The sequence below is a fragment of the Pteropus vampyrus genome, unplaced genomic scaffold (assembly GCF_000151845.1).
Source record: "Pteropus vampyrus isolate Shadow unplaced genomic scaffold, Pvam_2.0 Scaffold276, whole genome shotgun sequence".
Lineage (NCBI taxonomy): Eukaryota > Metazoa > Chordata > Mammalia > Chiroptera > Pteropodidae > Pteropus > Pteropus vampyrus.
In genome coordinates, this window is record NW_011889057.1 from 976,692 (window position 1) to 992,911 (window position 16,220).

The 16,220-nt window shown below is 42.4% G+C and overlaps 1 protein-coding gene across 3 annotated transcripts; it reads right to left on the reverse strand.

The window, feature by feature from the left end:
- Positions 1-1,448: 1,448 nt before the first annotated feature.
- RAB5B (RAB5B, member RAS oncogene family) lies at positions 1,449-15,999 on the reverse strand. Of its 3 annotated transcripts, none has more exons than XM_023520718.1 (6): positions 15,977-15,999; positions 6,484-6,746; positions 5,262-5,413; positions 4,874-4,996; positions 4,225-4,318; positions 1,449-3,944 (listed from the first exon to the last, which is right to left on the reverse strand). In XM_023520718.1, exons 2-6 carry the CDS (start codon positions 6,644-6,646, stop codon positions 3,829-3,831), a joined length of 648 nt encoding a protein of 215 aa, XP_023376486.1. In that variant the 5' UTR covers positions 6,647-6,746; positions 15,977-15,999; the 3' UTR covers positions 1,449-3,828. The 3 variants fall into 3 exon arrangements, with proteins under 3 accessions (XP_023376486.1, XP_011374012.1, XP_011374014.1); XM_011375710.2 differs by lacking the exon at positions 15,977-15,999 and adding an exon at positions 15,838-15,968; XM_011375712.2 differs by lacking the exon at positions 15,977-15,999 and adding an exon at positions 15,762-15,906.
- Positions 16,000-16,220: the final 221 nt, after the last annotated feature.

The following is a 16,220-nucleotide window of genomic DNA, read 5'->3' on the forward strand; positions in this document are numbered from 1 at the left end:
ACTTTGAGATTCCTTGGGTTAGTTGAATTTTTCCCCGAATTATGGAACACATAACACTGGAATAGACATCTTTTTTATTTTGCTTAGTTAAGAAAATTTTAAAAAATCGTCGTTTAACAAGAGAAGTGACATTTAATACCCAAAATTAGGATTATAATCGCTCATAATCTCAGAGTAAAAGACACTAAATCTTTTGCTATTAACCTTTTTATTTCGTGAACTGAAAACTTTTGTCATTGGCTGGCTGTGAACTTGGGCCAAACGTATCTACACTGCCCTCTAGAGAAAAGAAAGTTGAGCTACAACCTTACTCACTTTCAGTGAAGGTCTTAATCTTTAATTTTGGAAGATCATTTCCCCTTGCTTTTTGCTCTCTGAAACTGAACTAGAGCTTTTATCAGGAATCAAGGAACCATGAGGGCTGGGGCAGGTACTAAGAAATGTACATAAAGGGGAACTGACACTGAAAAGGTGATTTTGGCTCTGAAGTTTTGGGAAATAGAAAGATTTCCAACTCAACTGTGTACAATTAAATCATTGGAGAGCCCTGACACCAGACTTAATCAGTCTTAAAAAACAAGCTCAGCCCAAGGAAGTCAGCTACTTTCTAAAGCCATGGGGATAAGACTTCTCACTAATAAGTGTCACTTCTCTGCATGCTGCACACATGCTGTACATAATTGACCTTGAAACCTCAACTTATATTTTACAGGAGAAACAGGTAGAGAGCAGCTAAGTAACTTGATTAAGGCCACAGCTGGTAAGTTGGCAGGAACAGGACTGAAATGCCAGATCTGTCTGGGACCAGTCCTCTTTCCTGTCTTTCAGATTCTTTGGAATTTAAAACTCTTCCTGCAACATACCTAATCTTTTCTCTGTATCATTTCCCCCTACCTACCTCCATGTACAGTAGGAAACAAATACAGATCTAGAAGAAATTTTCCTGTTGGGGTAGAAGTCACATGATCCATCAAAAATGCTAGTTTAGTGATTTTTAAAAACTTTTTTAGGTCACGATCCCCTTTGAGATACTAATAAGGACCTGCTCCCTAGAGAAATGCACATACATTTTTGCATACTTCAAAGGAGTCACGAATTCCACCATTCTCCAATCTCAACAACTGTCTGCCCAAAGGTCCATAGATACCACCCCTACTCCATATATACATTCTGTTATGAGGGCCTAAAAAAAGGCTATGGTCAGATTTTATGAGCTCTCTAGTGGCCTTGGAATAAGAGTGATTAAACGGCAATAAAGGGGCTCTGTTCCAAATTGAGTTACCTCACTATGAAAGACAAGATTAAAGGGACTAAGGAGGCACCAATATGCAGGGAAGGGTGTGTTTCAGATTCAATAACATTATTGGGTGTCCTTTCTTCCAAATTTCTAGTATCAAACAGACAAATAACAACAACAACAACAACAACAAAAAGAAGCAACACTCCAATACAGTTTTTTTTCCTTTTTTACTTATATTAAATACATCGGTAAATCAGCAGTCGCATTCTGTTACCACGATTGTTATGTTGAAAGAGGAAGAAAGGGGGAAAGAGGCAAATGCTTTCTTAGAAGAAAAAAAAGAGGAACCTTCCCCCCCAAAATAACTGATCAGAAGAAAAAAATGAAAGCTGGGAAATAAAAATTAAGATCCCCAAGCCCAACAGAGCTCAAAGGAAAGTAGAAGGAAGACAGCAGATAGGCCCAGAAGCTAAGGCCAATCCCGTTCCTAAGGGGGCGGGAGAGGGAAGAGGAAACCTGGAGAAATGATTTCCCAGCCCCAAGGCAATGAAACATCTTCATTTCTGCTGCAGAGATAAAGAATTTCATTTCTAAGAGACTTCAGAACCATTCTAGTTCTTCCACTCGTAAAGATTCACGGGGTGGTGTTGGGAAAGGGGGAAATGTATTTCAGGGCCACGGGAACTAAGGCTGTCCCTGTAAAAGAAAGGGAACTGAGGCCCAAGTGGAAGAATCGAAGCTGAATCTTTCAGAATCTCAGCTTCATGGATTTCTCAGCTACTCTGGGACAGAAGGAAGTCTTCAAGCCAAAAGGGCAGAAAGCTTCCGATCCTAGGTCACTGAGGCCTTCACTATCTTAATTCCCCCAATTTTCCCACAACTGGAATAAGTTTAGAGTTCTCTCTTGTCTTGATGCCTTCCCAAAGAAGGGATGTGAAGAGAGGCTAGAGACTGAGAAAGGATCAACGTCCTCTGGTGATGTGAGACACTTGTGAAGGACCTTCAGTGCCAGTAGTTCTGTCCACAGGAACAGGTGTTATGCCATGAGGGGGCCACAAGTAGGCCTCTGTGGTGATAGCCCCTAGTGGTATATAGATTAAGCCACTGGTTACATGGGGGATGGGTATGGGAATAAGCAGGGAGGGACTAAACTGAAGATACTAACAAAGAAGAAATGGGGCCTGATGGGAGGTAGAGAACTGAACAGACTGTACAGTGGGAATAAAGATAATACCTATTTACAGAGAAGTAGAAAAGAATGGTAATGGGTGGATCAAATTGAACACGAACTCCAGGAAAGGAGAGGAAACTCCTCCTTCTTGTCTAACTCCTCTTCACCCCCTACTATGGCCTGTTCTATCCTGAGACCTCTCTCCAGTTGCTTCAGTTAATTCCCCAGGAAAGGCAAATCTATACCCAAGAGCTAGGTTGGCAAGAAATTAGGTTAAGAATCAGAGTCGAAGGAAGCTAGCAGTGAAGACTGGGCTTGAGTAGCTGCCACTGGTACTGTTCTCTATAGTCCCTCTCGAAATCTCATATACATCTCAGATTCCATTTAATTAAAAAGGTGAGAGGGCAGGTAAATCCATCAACCCCCCCATAAAACAAGTATCCCAACTGAACTACCATCAATTAAAGTGCAAACTGCAGGGGGCTATAGTGGCTGAGGCTGAGGCCATCTAAAGGCCAGAGAGAAAAAAAATGCATACGTATAAATCAGAGGATGGGTATCAGAAACAGGTCCCTCCCCCAATTAGATCACAGCAGAGCCAAAGATGCAGGCAACCAGTGAAGATTCTTTGGACTCAGGGGTCCGGAGTCTCCCCCACTATGTGGGAGACACTACCTAAAAAGGCTAGTGAGGGGAAACTAGGCCTCCAAACTAGCATCTCCACCTCCTCCTCCACCTCCACCCAGTTAGCTAACAACACAACTCCTACCTGGTGCCTGAGAGCTTGCCTTTCCATTCTCACTCTACCTAGAAACACCCTCCACAAGGCCAACTCATGGATACTGCACTGTTGTTAAATATGAGAAACTCCAACCAGATAAAACCAAAAAGGAAATCTTTCCTTACTCCCTCATGCTCCACGCCTTACTCTCCCCCAGGGCCCTTACTGTGACTGAATTGGAAATCTCCTTCCTCAGTTCCTGGGTTCACCACCTTCTCCATCCTGGGGAGAGGAGAACAGCGGATCACGAATTGGGATTGACCAAAAGCAGGAGAAGGGGCAGGAAACAAACAAACAAACAAACAAATGTTTTCTGAAAAAATGGGGAGGAGGAAAGATAAGTAGGTCACTGTCTTGCACCTATAATACAAAGTGAAGAAAGTTTGTTTTGGAAGGTAAGTCCTGGGGGATCTGACCCCAAGCCCCAGAGTAGGGGTAGGAGACCAGTGGCAACAGCTGCCTGGTGTTGGTTGCTGAAGCATTAAAAAGTGCCATGACGGAGCTGTCAGGAGGCAGCCCTTGGGAGCCAGGGCTCAGTGTGCTGTTACCGTAGGGGCTGTGTGCTGAGGGGTGGGAATGGAGGTTACTTCTTAGCTCTCGTGCTAGCTCCACACTTGTTTGCTGCTAGCCACCCCCTCAGTTGCTACAACACTGGCTCTTGTTCTGCTGGGACTGCTCATGGAGATCCACACCTCGGCTTCGGCATGCTGCACCCCCCAGATTCTGGGGTTCACTCTTTGGCAACTTCTTAGCTAGAGATAAAAAGAAGGGAACAAAACATGGTAGATTTTACTTATCCACCCTCCAAACTATTGGGTGAGGGAGAAATAGGGGGAAAGAGGAAATATGAGACATCAAAAGAAATGTTCTGAAGAGGAGAGGGTTCACTGTAAACTATATTAAAGATGAGGGGGCTCAAGCTGCAGCTAAAGGATGGAGGTCACAATGGAAAGTGAAGGCATTTCTATACTCAAAGTTTTCACAAGAGGAGACACTCCCATCTCTCTTTATGATGTGTTAGTGAGACCTTACCTATTGCCAGGAAGAGATCATTCACGTTCATAGCTGTCTTGGCTGAGGTCTCCATAAACAATAAGCTGTTGTCATCTGCATATGCCTGGGCCTCCTGCAAGGGGTGGGGTGGTGATGCTCAGAATGTAGAGAAGAAACAAGTATTGCCTTTCCACTCCCACACAGCACCAGAGCTAGGCAATATCCTAGGTTTCCTCCCCTTAATTGCTCCTCTGAGCCAGCTGGCCCTGGACCCATGTTTTGGTGGCAGCTCCTTCAAGGATAACCCATGGTCTAGATGTCTTAATGCAACAAACAAGATATCAGGAATCTTACTTATATTTGAGAAAGTAAGTTGGTTGGGGGCTTTTGGGTTCTGATACTTGAATAGTCCCTTACCTCAAATTCCATTGCTCCCTCCTTCCTATTTCCACACTGGTACCCCCAATAGTTGGTACTCCCTACCCTCTGCTCTGGAATTTTCTTGACTCCTCTAAAATCTCCTGGCTGTCATTAGGGTCACACTGTTGCTGTATTTAACATGGTGCAGAACTAGGGAATGAGATGATGAATGTCTTCAGATGAGGTTTCCAGAGAGGGCAGGTTTGGACAAAAAGAGGTCCGAAGTACAAGGGAGTGTGTTAGAGAGAGACTCTATGGGCCATCTTACTTCATACTCCACCACGCGCTTGTTGGCCAGATCAGCTTTGTTCCCTGCCAGGGCAATAACGATGCTAGGACTGGCCTGTCGCTGTAGTTCCTTTACCCATGTCTTCGCTCGGGCGAAAGTTTCCTAGGAGAACATGAGGAAGAAAATGGTTGGGCTGGAATGACTAACAATCCAGGCCCATCACCTTCAAAGTCCAGGCTCAAAACTCAACTCTTCTCGGCGGTCTTCCCTCACGAAAACCACCTGTCTCTTAAAGTTCATTACCTCTGTATTCGCAGCACTTGAAGCATAATTTGCACTCTTATTTTTGCTTTTTCAAGAACCTGTTTTCTCTACCCCACCTAATTCCTGTAAATAAAAGCAGGGATAATCTTCTCAACCCACTTACCTGATTAGTAATGTCATAAACCACAATTGCAGCTTGGGCACCTCTGTAGTACATGGGGGCCAAGCTATGGTATCGCTCCTGCCCAGCTGTGTCCCAGATCTCAAACTTGACTGTTGTGTCATCTAGGCAAACAGACTGGGTGAGGAAGGCCGCTATGGATGAGAGAATGAAGGAGAAGTGGTAAGTGAGAGGATGAATGGGAACACCTCCCCTCTCCCCAATATCTTCACTCTTATTTTAAGACTAGTCACAACCCGGGCCATTCAGCTACAAGAAAAGATTTAGTGTTCTCATATATAGGTCCTAGAACCAAGATTAAGACTGCTTGGCTAAGCCCTTCCTGCCAGAAGTTTCTCTAGCTAAGGAATGGGTACACATCATAAATTATGAGAGATTGAAAGAACTGGCACTCATACCAGAGTCATCCCTCTTCTAACCAAATTAGAAGAATAAGAGGTAATGACATAGAGATAATAGGCTTTAGATAAGTCACATCAAGATTTGATTAGAAGATTTTAAAGCTTGATGGGAGGTCCCACCATTATCAGTGTTATTTGGCTGTTACTTTTTTCATATAATCTCCTGATGGTCCAAGAACACATTTCCAAGGTGACTAGTAAAAGTGGAGAAGTAGTAATGTGAGAGTTCTTACAAAAGATCCTTTATTGAATTAGTGGGTAGTGGCAAGGAAAAGGTAGCAAAGGTGGGAAAGGTAGATGCTCTTTATCTTTTGTATTTAGTTCCAGTCTCTATTTTACCAGATATGTGCATTAGAATCATCTAAGAAACTTTTCCAAATATACATGCTTACGCTTTTGCCAATCTCACCCTACCTCCAAGACTAATCAGTAGACCTAGGGTAGGGCCCAAGCATGCATAGGATGAAAATGCTCTCCAGATGATTATGATGCGATCTTTGATTACAAATCACTGCTCCAAACCAACCCTGCTCAAGTTGACACTAAACTGAACTTCACTGAGATTAAGATGAGAATGGGAGAAGGAAGACAGATAAAAAATTAGTGATTTTATTGGTGCGCAAAGTTCAACTTTTCTTACTTTCTTCTACCTGTTTTTTGGCATTGTGGCAGTTTTTTTCTGTTTTATAAAGGAATTCTATTCCAGGGAGCTAAGAGGGCCAGCTTCACAATCAGGTCCCTAGATCGCCCTTCAAAAGCCTTACTAAAAGGCAGTGAAGCTCTTCCTTCTCTGAGATACTTACCTCCAATGGTGCTCTCCTGGTACTCATGGAACTGCCCTTTGACAAAACGTAATACCAGGCTAGACTTCCCTACTGCAGATTCACCCAGCAGGACCAATTTGAACTGGCATATTTTGCTAGCCTGGGGCTGCCCATTGGGCCTGGCTGTGCTTCTGCTGGTCATGGCTAGATTATCAGAGTGGGAAAGGGTAGAGGGAGGGGGATGCCACAAAGCGGCAAAGGGGGGAGGGGGAAGGGGAGGGGACTTCCAGGCTTCAACAGTCCTGCAAGAAAAAAAGTGGGCAAAATTAAACACAGGGCCATTATAGCTACAATCACTTTTTGGACAAGGGATAGAATCTCCATTTCTTTGCTCCCATGAAGATTTAACTCTTATAATCACCCACCATTAAAAAGGTTACACCACTGACAGAGTCCCAGGCAACAGTCAGTGGTAAGAGTGGAGAACAATAAAAGTAAGAACTGCATCTGAAGTAGAGTTTGCCCTACCACATAATACCCAACTGCCAAGGGAGCTGAAATGGAGAGACTGAAAACTGTCTGAAAGAACTTTTTAATCTCCCATTAATTCTTCACTGGGTCTTCGAAAGAACAACAAATTGACCAACTTTTAGTTGGCGTGAAGAACACCTAGATCCATCCACAAGTACCCTAGAGATCCCCAGTATCGCCTTAATCTACTGAGGCTGTCCTTCCCTCTTCTTCTTTTTCTAGCTTTCAAAATGAGAGATTCACTCTAAGGGTGCAGGATAAGTCACCCCTCCTAAGAGTAGAGGGGTAAGCTTCTGGTTCTGTATCTTTCATATATGACCAGTCTTTGTGACATTTCTGAAAATCTATCCTTTCTCATTTCTGGTCAAAAGTTAATAGAGAAACACAATCAAGAGACCACATTCTGTGTCAACTCTTTCACTTTTTCTGCCACTTCTCCATGTCTGAAAGTCAAGTCTAAGAGTCAGCAGGCTTGACCTGGTTTCAACCTGCAGCTGTCTTCTTGGTACTTAGGGATTAGATTGCCCTCCACATTAAATGGACCTAATAGCTATAACTCTCCAAATTAGAGGCAGAGAAAGGTGTGCCTTCTAAACACATGCAGGAGTCTCCAGAGGATGGTGTAGGGGATAAGTCTTCAAGCAATAAATATTTGATGAAAGAATAAACTGAACCACCTTCTCTACCTTCCAAGAGGGTAGGAAAGCTGGTGGTGGAGGAGGAGACAGGAAGAGAGAGAAATTGGGACTTTGGGAATCTAATCATCCAAACCTGAATATATTTCATCATCCTGACTTTGAGGGGAAAGGAACTATGAGATTTAAAGAAAAGTGAGCATGATCTCAGAGTGCAAACCTCTCTCTAAAACCTAAGCATTGCTTGGGTTGTAGTTTGCTTGCTCAAATTCATGTTTCCCTTCTCCCAGGTTGATTCTAGTGACTCCACAAACATCATACTCTATGGTGTATGTGGGGAAACATTATTTTGTCATATAGCAAGTTGTTTTGGAATCAAATCAGGGTTAAAAAATCTCTGCAATCCTAGTAAAGACAGAAGAGACAGTAAAGATAGTAAAGGCAGAAAAATTATACAGGAGGCACTACAGAGGAACAAAGGCTGTGAAGTCCAATTCACTGGATTTATTTTATAGTTCTGCTTACTAGCTGTGAAACTCTGGATTATCAGAGTGGGAAAGGGTAGAGGGAGGGGGATGCCACAAAGCAAGTTACGAAATCTTATCTGTGCACTCGTTTCATCATTTATATACTTGATAATAGCCTTCTGAACAGCTGCTTCATAAGGTTGCTGTGGGGATTAAATGAGATAATACATATAAAGAACTTAAGTATTTGACATAAAGTACTCAAATGACTATTAAGCTACTAATCATTATTAATATGACCGAAAGAAAATTTCTCTGCCTGAGCCTCACCTTCTACTTTTATAAAACAAGAAAAATACCTATCTCATAGAGTGGCTATGAGGATTAAATGAAAGATGTATTTAGCATAGTGCTAATAAATAAGATAGGTATTGTTATTTAGTGGCCCTGACAGAAAGATCAATTTAATATACTATGGTATATTCAGTATTCGTTATCAATATATTCCTAAAAAGCAGCCATGATATGAAAGAGGTAGAGAAAAAGCAAAAGTATAAAGAGAAAGTCAGCAGAGAAATGAGATAGAAGTGAGAACACAGAAAAGTCTCAAAGTAGACTAGAGTAAGACAGAGGAGTGGAACAAATTACTCTGATCCTATTGGGTATTCTGTAGTTCCCTAGGCCAATGATCCAAAGAATCCAGATACACATGAGCTGTTTTGTGATGAAGTTGTCACTGGTCTATGATGAAATGATAAAAATAAAGATGATATAGCAAGTATTTTATACAGCTGGGTTTATTCAATTTAAAAGTTTCCTTTATAACAAGATTTCTAACTTCTTTCTTAGAATCAATTTTCTCTCAAAGCTAAATATATGTATTACATAAAAAAATCTTCTAAGACCTATGGTAAAGTATATTAAAAAAAACTGTTGGAACAAAATACATGGCTCAGTCCCATTTTTATAAAATAAAATTCTGCATAGAAAAAGGTATGGAAGGATACACAGCCATCTGTTAGTAGGGGTTACCTCTGAGGAGATCTGGGTTGAGGAAAGGGGTATGTAAGAGATTCCCATTTTTCATTCTGCATAATTTAACAGGAAATATATTTTCAAAAATAGTTTTCTAAACAATTTTTAAAAATGGTGTTGATAGGCAGTAGTAAGCTTTCTAAATATCCTTACCTGGAAAAAATAAAACTCCTTAAATTTAAATTAACTGGTCCATGAAATCCAAAATTCTGGTAACCAATACTGTAAGAATCAGTATTAACTTCTTAACCAGTGTCACAGTTCTTAAGCTGTTTTCATCCTCAAACCCTTAGAGCAGTGTTTCTCAAACTGGCTCTAAGTCAATAGCGACCTTGAAATCACTTGGTAGATCATAAGAATATTTTAAAAAATTAAGTGTATTGCAAATAGTAGGGATAAGAATCTTTTTTGTAAAAACACTTAATTAGATGTAAAAAAAATTTTTTTTAAGTATGAGTTGTGATCAAAAAAGTTTAAAAAACACTGCTTTGAAGAGGCCTGACACTGAAAGATAGGTTAGTGGGAATGGGAGGAAGTCTCTGGCCAACCTATTGGCCATGGTTAATTTTATTCCTAGACGAAATTAAGTTGAGGGCTGAGTATAGCTCTCCAGGGGTCAGAGGATTCTTGAACCCTGCTACTAAAGGTATGGAGCAGTTATGAAAATGGAAAGCCAAACAAGACAGACAGTCCTGCGTAGTGGCAAGGGCTCCAGAATTGGGCAAGCCTGAGTTTTATTCTCTGCTTTGACAGTTAACTCACCGTGATCTTAGGCTATTCACTCCTTTTGCCTTTCTGAGTCTCAGTTTCCTTACCTATAAGAATTGGGGTGGGGTGGGTGGTGGGGAGACAGGTGAAAGTAGCAAAGAACAGAATTTGAATTCAATTCCAAAGTTCTGGGTACATTTAAGAAATGTTTTTCTTAGGGCTTTCTCAGCATCTGTGAGGACGAATTATTTTTAAAAACATGTTTATATGGCACTTTATATTCACTGTTTCATAGAGAAAGACTAGGCCATCATAAAATTCTATGTTAAAACAGAAAACAAATGACACAATAGGAAAAAAAGCTATAGATGATAAGCCCATCAAGTTTCTTTAGGTGACATACATATACTTCACTCCTAAGAAACAACAGGAAAGTTAATAGATTTTTCAATTTATTCTCTCACATTTATATCTCTTTCGAAGCATGTGATCCAGTAAGTAGAACACTAAGCCTCAAAGTTACTAACTTTACAAAAGGAAAACATGGGAGATAAATGGGCTGAACTGTCATGGGCAGACTCATTACTTTAGGTCTGGGAAAACAGGAGTCGGGGGAATGTGAAGACAGCAAAGTCAGACACACTCTGGGCTGCAAAGCCCTTGTCACTAACCCCACAGAAGCTAACTCAAACCAGAGTTCAGACATGATCAGCAAACTTTCCTGCTACTAAGCAACCTTGGATTATCTTGGATTAGTAACTGTTAGTTAGAAAAGACTACTTCCAACCCCAATGCATCACCTTCAGTATGTCCTACCTTCTATTTTCACAGTAATCGATGGGCTGCCCATCTTTGTGCCTTTATCTTTAATCCCAACATGTTTATAAGGGTATCATGTTTTTTATACAATAGCTAGACTTTCAAAAGATCAGGGGTACAGAAATGAAATAATATATATAGATTCAACTGATTTCTCTCCTATTTGGTGATTTTTTTGCCAAGAGCTGACAGTGGGCAAAAGATCCATTCAAAGGCAAAGAATAAACCATAGCCAACCAGTCAAGTGGTGTGATGATTATTACCTTCAAATGTGAGGCAAAAAAAAAGGGGGGGGGGAGTATTTTTTCAGCTCTTTCAGTTCAGAAAAGAAGTCAGATTTAACTTCCTTCAGAAGTGCAACTCTGCAAGAATGGCTTATCAAATGACCATTAACTAGGGAAGACAGGGGCTTGACCGTGGCATCAGCCCATTGGGATGGTGGGGAGGAAGGTGATTGGGCAAGTTCTTTAGTGTGGACAGCTCTTCCAGCATTGCAGGAAAGTATGAAGAGGAAAGATTTCCCAGCCTGCCAGACCCAGCTAGAGCAAGACTCCATTCCTCAGGCCTCCTTCCACTTGGTAGCTTTGAGTCCCTATGCCAACTACATATGAAGCCTCCAGAAGTCTACCACCTATCAACAGAGATGGAGTTCCAAGGATATGACCCCTGGGGTGTAGCCCACTCCCAAATGTCAGCCCCGTAATGTCAGTTTGCCAGATAAGAGGCAGTCTAGATGTCATCTAGTCCAATCTCTGTATTTTATAGCTGAGGAAACCAAAGCACATAAAATTAATCAACTTGCCAGGTGTTAACATACAGACAGCTATCGCACAGCTGCTTAGTAGCAAATCTTCTAGCAAGTACTCCTAATCAGGTACTCTTGCTACTTTTTACTGTTATATCTCTTAAGGAAGCAAGAGATGCAGAACTCTAAATTGAACTCTGAAGAGGACACCAGGACAGGAACAAGAGCTTAGATTAGATTAGAGTTTCTCCCTCTCTATTCAGTTTAAATAAGTACTTCCTTTGGGACTAAAAAGTTAGGAAGACCTAGGCCTTCCCTGGGAACTGGGATCCAGTCCCATATCCTTCTGACAAAAGGACTCACTCATTATTATGTCTCTCCTGAAGGTCTTGACCAACCCCTGCAAGGATAGCTGAAAGAAGCAATTTAATGGAAGGCAATAGAGAAAGTGGTAACTTTTGCAGGATTAATGTGAGAGATTTACTGAGTAGGGTATATAAGGCAGAAGTCAGTAAATATCAACTTTCCAACTTTGTCTAGACCCCAAATTACCAAAATCTTGAATTGAGAGTTCCACTATTTGGCTCAGCTCTTTCATTGTGTTGATCCCATGTTAATCAACGAGTCACTGGCTTAAATGAAAGTCTTCTGCTTCCCCCACTCTTTCCCTTATATTTCCCTAAGAGGCAAAAAGCATAGCTATCTCTTATCAGCATGGTAGTACAAACTCCCTATTATTGACCTCCAAAAGATTGGAATGCCCTTCCCTACCTTGTCTGCCTAGCAAATTCCTAACGTATCTTTTAAGGCCAAGCTCAAATGCCACCTTTTCTGTGAAACTACCTAATTACCCTCTCACCCCTTATCATTGCTTCCTCTGGGATCTCATAGTACTAAGACTGTATTTCTATAACAGCATTTATTGTATCATGAGTTAATTGTTTGTGTCTGTCTGCTCTGCTAAACTATGACCTTCTCAAAAAGTGTGACTATTTTTTATGTCATCTTGAATCTCCAGAGTAGAGCACAATGACTGATCCCTAGTAGGTGTTCATTAAATGCTCCCTAAAATAAGGCCAAAGCAATCCTGCTTCCCTCCTCCATTTACTCCTCCCCTTCCGTGCCATCTAGAGATCTCACTTGGATCCATTTGGGAATATTTTTAATAGGCCTTGGAGAACCAATTCTCCCCCTGACCTCTTTGTGATTTCCCTTGGATGGAGGGCCTCTTTGGGACCCAGCCCACTAGATACTGTTGCAACTCACATGGGCTAACTGCTTTTCCTGTCACCCGTTACTATGCCTCAGATGGCCTAATCATACCCAATATGTGGCCCTCTCACTCTAACACTGAAGCAACTGTGGCTAAATACAAAGTTTCCTGAATTTTCAGTTGATATTAAATGCTCAAAAAACTTTGGGTCATTCTATTAATTCCTGAACTTGAGAAAGAAAAAAAAAATTATACCACCACAGAACTTGAGGGTACTCTGATAAGGTACCTATGTCTGTAAAAAGAAGCTACATCCTGGCCTGAAATCTGCACAGACTTTGCTCACCTGGGTGACTCCTTACTCAGCTCAGCTACTGTTCAGTCAATGACTAAATCTTTCCTTAAACACTCTTGGGAAGTGGGAGTGTATTGTGTAGGGTTTTAAGGTATCCTTCCTCCTAGAGGGCTGTTGCATTTCCTTATTTTAAGTTCATTGTCTCACACTCTGGTTACTTTCCAATCTGAAATGCTTTAGGAATAGGAGCTATACACTTGCTTCTCGTACCCTAGCTGCCTCAGAAGTCAAATTCATATCGATACACACAAACAAGCAAACTAGAGCAATCCTTGCTCCTGAGCAAAATAAAAGTCAGAAGATACAGGGTATGACAAGGACAATGGCAAAGCCCTCTTCTACAAATACATTTTTGTAACTCCAGGTTTATGTTTGAAAGTCTATATTGATAATCCACTCCTTAGCTCCCAGTTATGAAACAAAAACCCTTGAAAGAATGAATACTTTGAGTATTTGTTATTTACACCTTGATATGGAGAAATTTCAGATTGTTTCTTAAAGTTACGCTTAAAAGGGAAGGTAGAAATAAAAAAAACAAAAAAACGTAGAGAAAGGTACAAGATACCGGCAGGATGTAGAAAATGGCAGTCTAGAGGATTAAAATGTTCTCCCTCCTCCCCAATTTTATGTAGGCTTGGCTTTGCAGAAGAGAAAAATAAAAATACCTGACGGTACTGTACAAAGGCTAGGCACATTAGAGATCTTCTAAAGCCAGTAAGGACAAATTCAATTAATAAGGTGGTAGTATAAAATGTCCCAGCTGTACTGAGGTTTAGAGGACAACCAATTTCAAATCTAGAGAAACTTGGGAGTTGCTTATAGAAAGATACAAGGGGCTCTTAGGAGAACCATCATCATCTTTTGAGATAATGAAAGGACAGTCATATAATCTAAACACACAGAGATCATGAACCAGAAGATAGAGGTCTCAAATTCCTTTCGTTAGCAGAGATGCCAATAATTCACCTAAACAATGATTCACCTTAATGTTTCCTTCCTGCCCATAAAAAAGTTTGGGCTATCTATCTGGGCATTTCCTAAGACATCCAGTGCACAACTGGTGTGTGTGTGCGTGCAAGAAGATGGGGAATAACCCAGAGTATAGCTCTCTACTTGTCTGTATTTGTTAGAAGACAAAACGAACTGTGAAAGGAGCACAATAAATTACAGAGTATCATCCCAGAAGGGAAAACTGTAAAAAGAATGAGAGACCAGAGTTTGGTGGGAACATGAAAACAGAATTGCTTTTGGTGGCACATCCCCCAAAGCAAAGCAAGATTAGTCTGATCTGCTGTCTATCTCTGACCTTCCTGGATTAAATATAATGAGTGAGGTATGTGTGGGAGGATTTACACTTTTTACACTTTTGTATATTTAAAGATATGTATATATTATTTTTGAAACTAAGAAGAAATGTAGTTATAAAATAAATTGGTATAAAAGGAAAAAGGAGTAAGTATAATAGGGGAAAATCCAATAAGTTCCAATCTATGGGGGCCTAAGGAGGTCAGCAGATCATTAAAAATATATGGGAGGAGGGATCTCCTGCACCTTATTAATTCATCTTCCTTTTCTCTATGCACCCCGCCCCCTTCCTCAAGTGCCTTACTGTTTACTATTTCTATAGCACAGAAACCTGGGCTCCTGAAAAAGTAGATAGAAAAGGCTGATGCCAACCTTTTGGAATGGAATTTCTCTCTTCCCCAAGTCCCTTCCTCAGTGATATCATTTCCTATTTCCAGGTTTGGTTCCATCTAACCATTACCTGTCCAGGAAGAACCCAAGTCTAAATCCCACAAAAGTTTCACCGACTATGGTCAGAAGATCCCATGGTGGCTGGGGAATCCCTAAGCCCCTCTCTAGTACAGGTAATAGAGAAAGCTGATTCTCCACTTCCAGGTCAGAGATATGGTATCCACTATAGTACACATTATTAAGTGAGAAAACAAACTTCCTCCAGATCCGACTTCTTAGCTCCTTTACAGGACTGCAAACTAAACAAGCTGAGGCTGGTACCAAGTAACAGAGAGACTGCACCCTAAACGAGCTGAGGCCAAGGAAAAGTGTAGGGATCGAGTTTGCGACAGCTAACAGTCACAGAAAAAAAAAAAATTACTTTTATCTTCATTGGCTACCGAGGGAATATCAAAAAACCTAAAATTACCACTTCTCAACACTAATGGGAACAAGAGTGAGTCCTCCCAAATCCCAGTGCCTCCAGCCCAACCTCGAGCATTCGCAGAAGCTCCCATAAGTGATACCAGGCCCTGCTTCCATTTCCCCAACTACCTTAGCCTTGTAGATTAGGAAAGCTTTCTTCGTTTGCCTCAGTTCACCCTCACTGAACCCAAATCATTCTCTCGGCTCAACTCTGGGACACCCTAGCTGTTTTTTAATACTCACTTTCCCTTAAAAAGAATGCTTCTTACCCAACTAAGAACCTTTCTGGGGCCCTTCCAATTAGACATCTTTAGAGAGAGCCCCAGCCCCCGATACCCTCCGGTCCCGGGCGTCAGGGCTGACCCCTCCTCATCTCCCGGCAGATGGGCTTACCTCACCCGCTCTCCGGCCCTTTTCCCCAGCTCCTCCCTCTCAGCGCTGCTCAATGAGGCCTGCCCCAGCCCTCACGCCAGCCCCGGGCTTCGCGCGCCGGCCGCCACCTGGCCGCCGGCCCAACCCGGCCTCACCAACTTCGGGCTCCCAGCCCGCCAGGCCCCCTCCTCAGCGCCCCCAATAGGCCTGCCGGGGCCCTACCCCCTTCTCCCCTCTCCAGTGGGCCACTCTAACCCCCGCTGAGGCCCAGACCCGCCTCTGCTCTCAGGCCAAGCCGCTCTCCTCTCCCGGGCGCCTTCGCCCCTGCCTTCTGGGCTCCATCAGCCCGGTACCTGGGGCTCCGTCTCCCCCGTCGGGCCCAAGCCTGTGTCGAACAGACAAACAGCCGCAGCTCAACCAAACCCTCCTGCCCCTCCTCCTCGTCCTCGCCTGGGGCGGGGGCCCAGGCCAATAGTACGATTACCCGCCTACCATCAAGGGTGGGTTCTGTGTGCAGGGATCCGCCAATCCTGGGGAGAAAGGCGGGTCTTTTTCGGCGCTGTCACCAACGAGGACGAGCCAGAGACCGGACAGGCGGGGCCCCAGGCCAATATGGAGAGAGAATCCTTGAAGATGGACGAGATAAGGAGCCATTGATGAGAGAGCTCCCCGAGACAGGGGACGGTACACTGTTGACGGGCGTATAGATCAACCAATAAAATCTTGACACCATCAT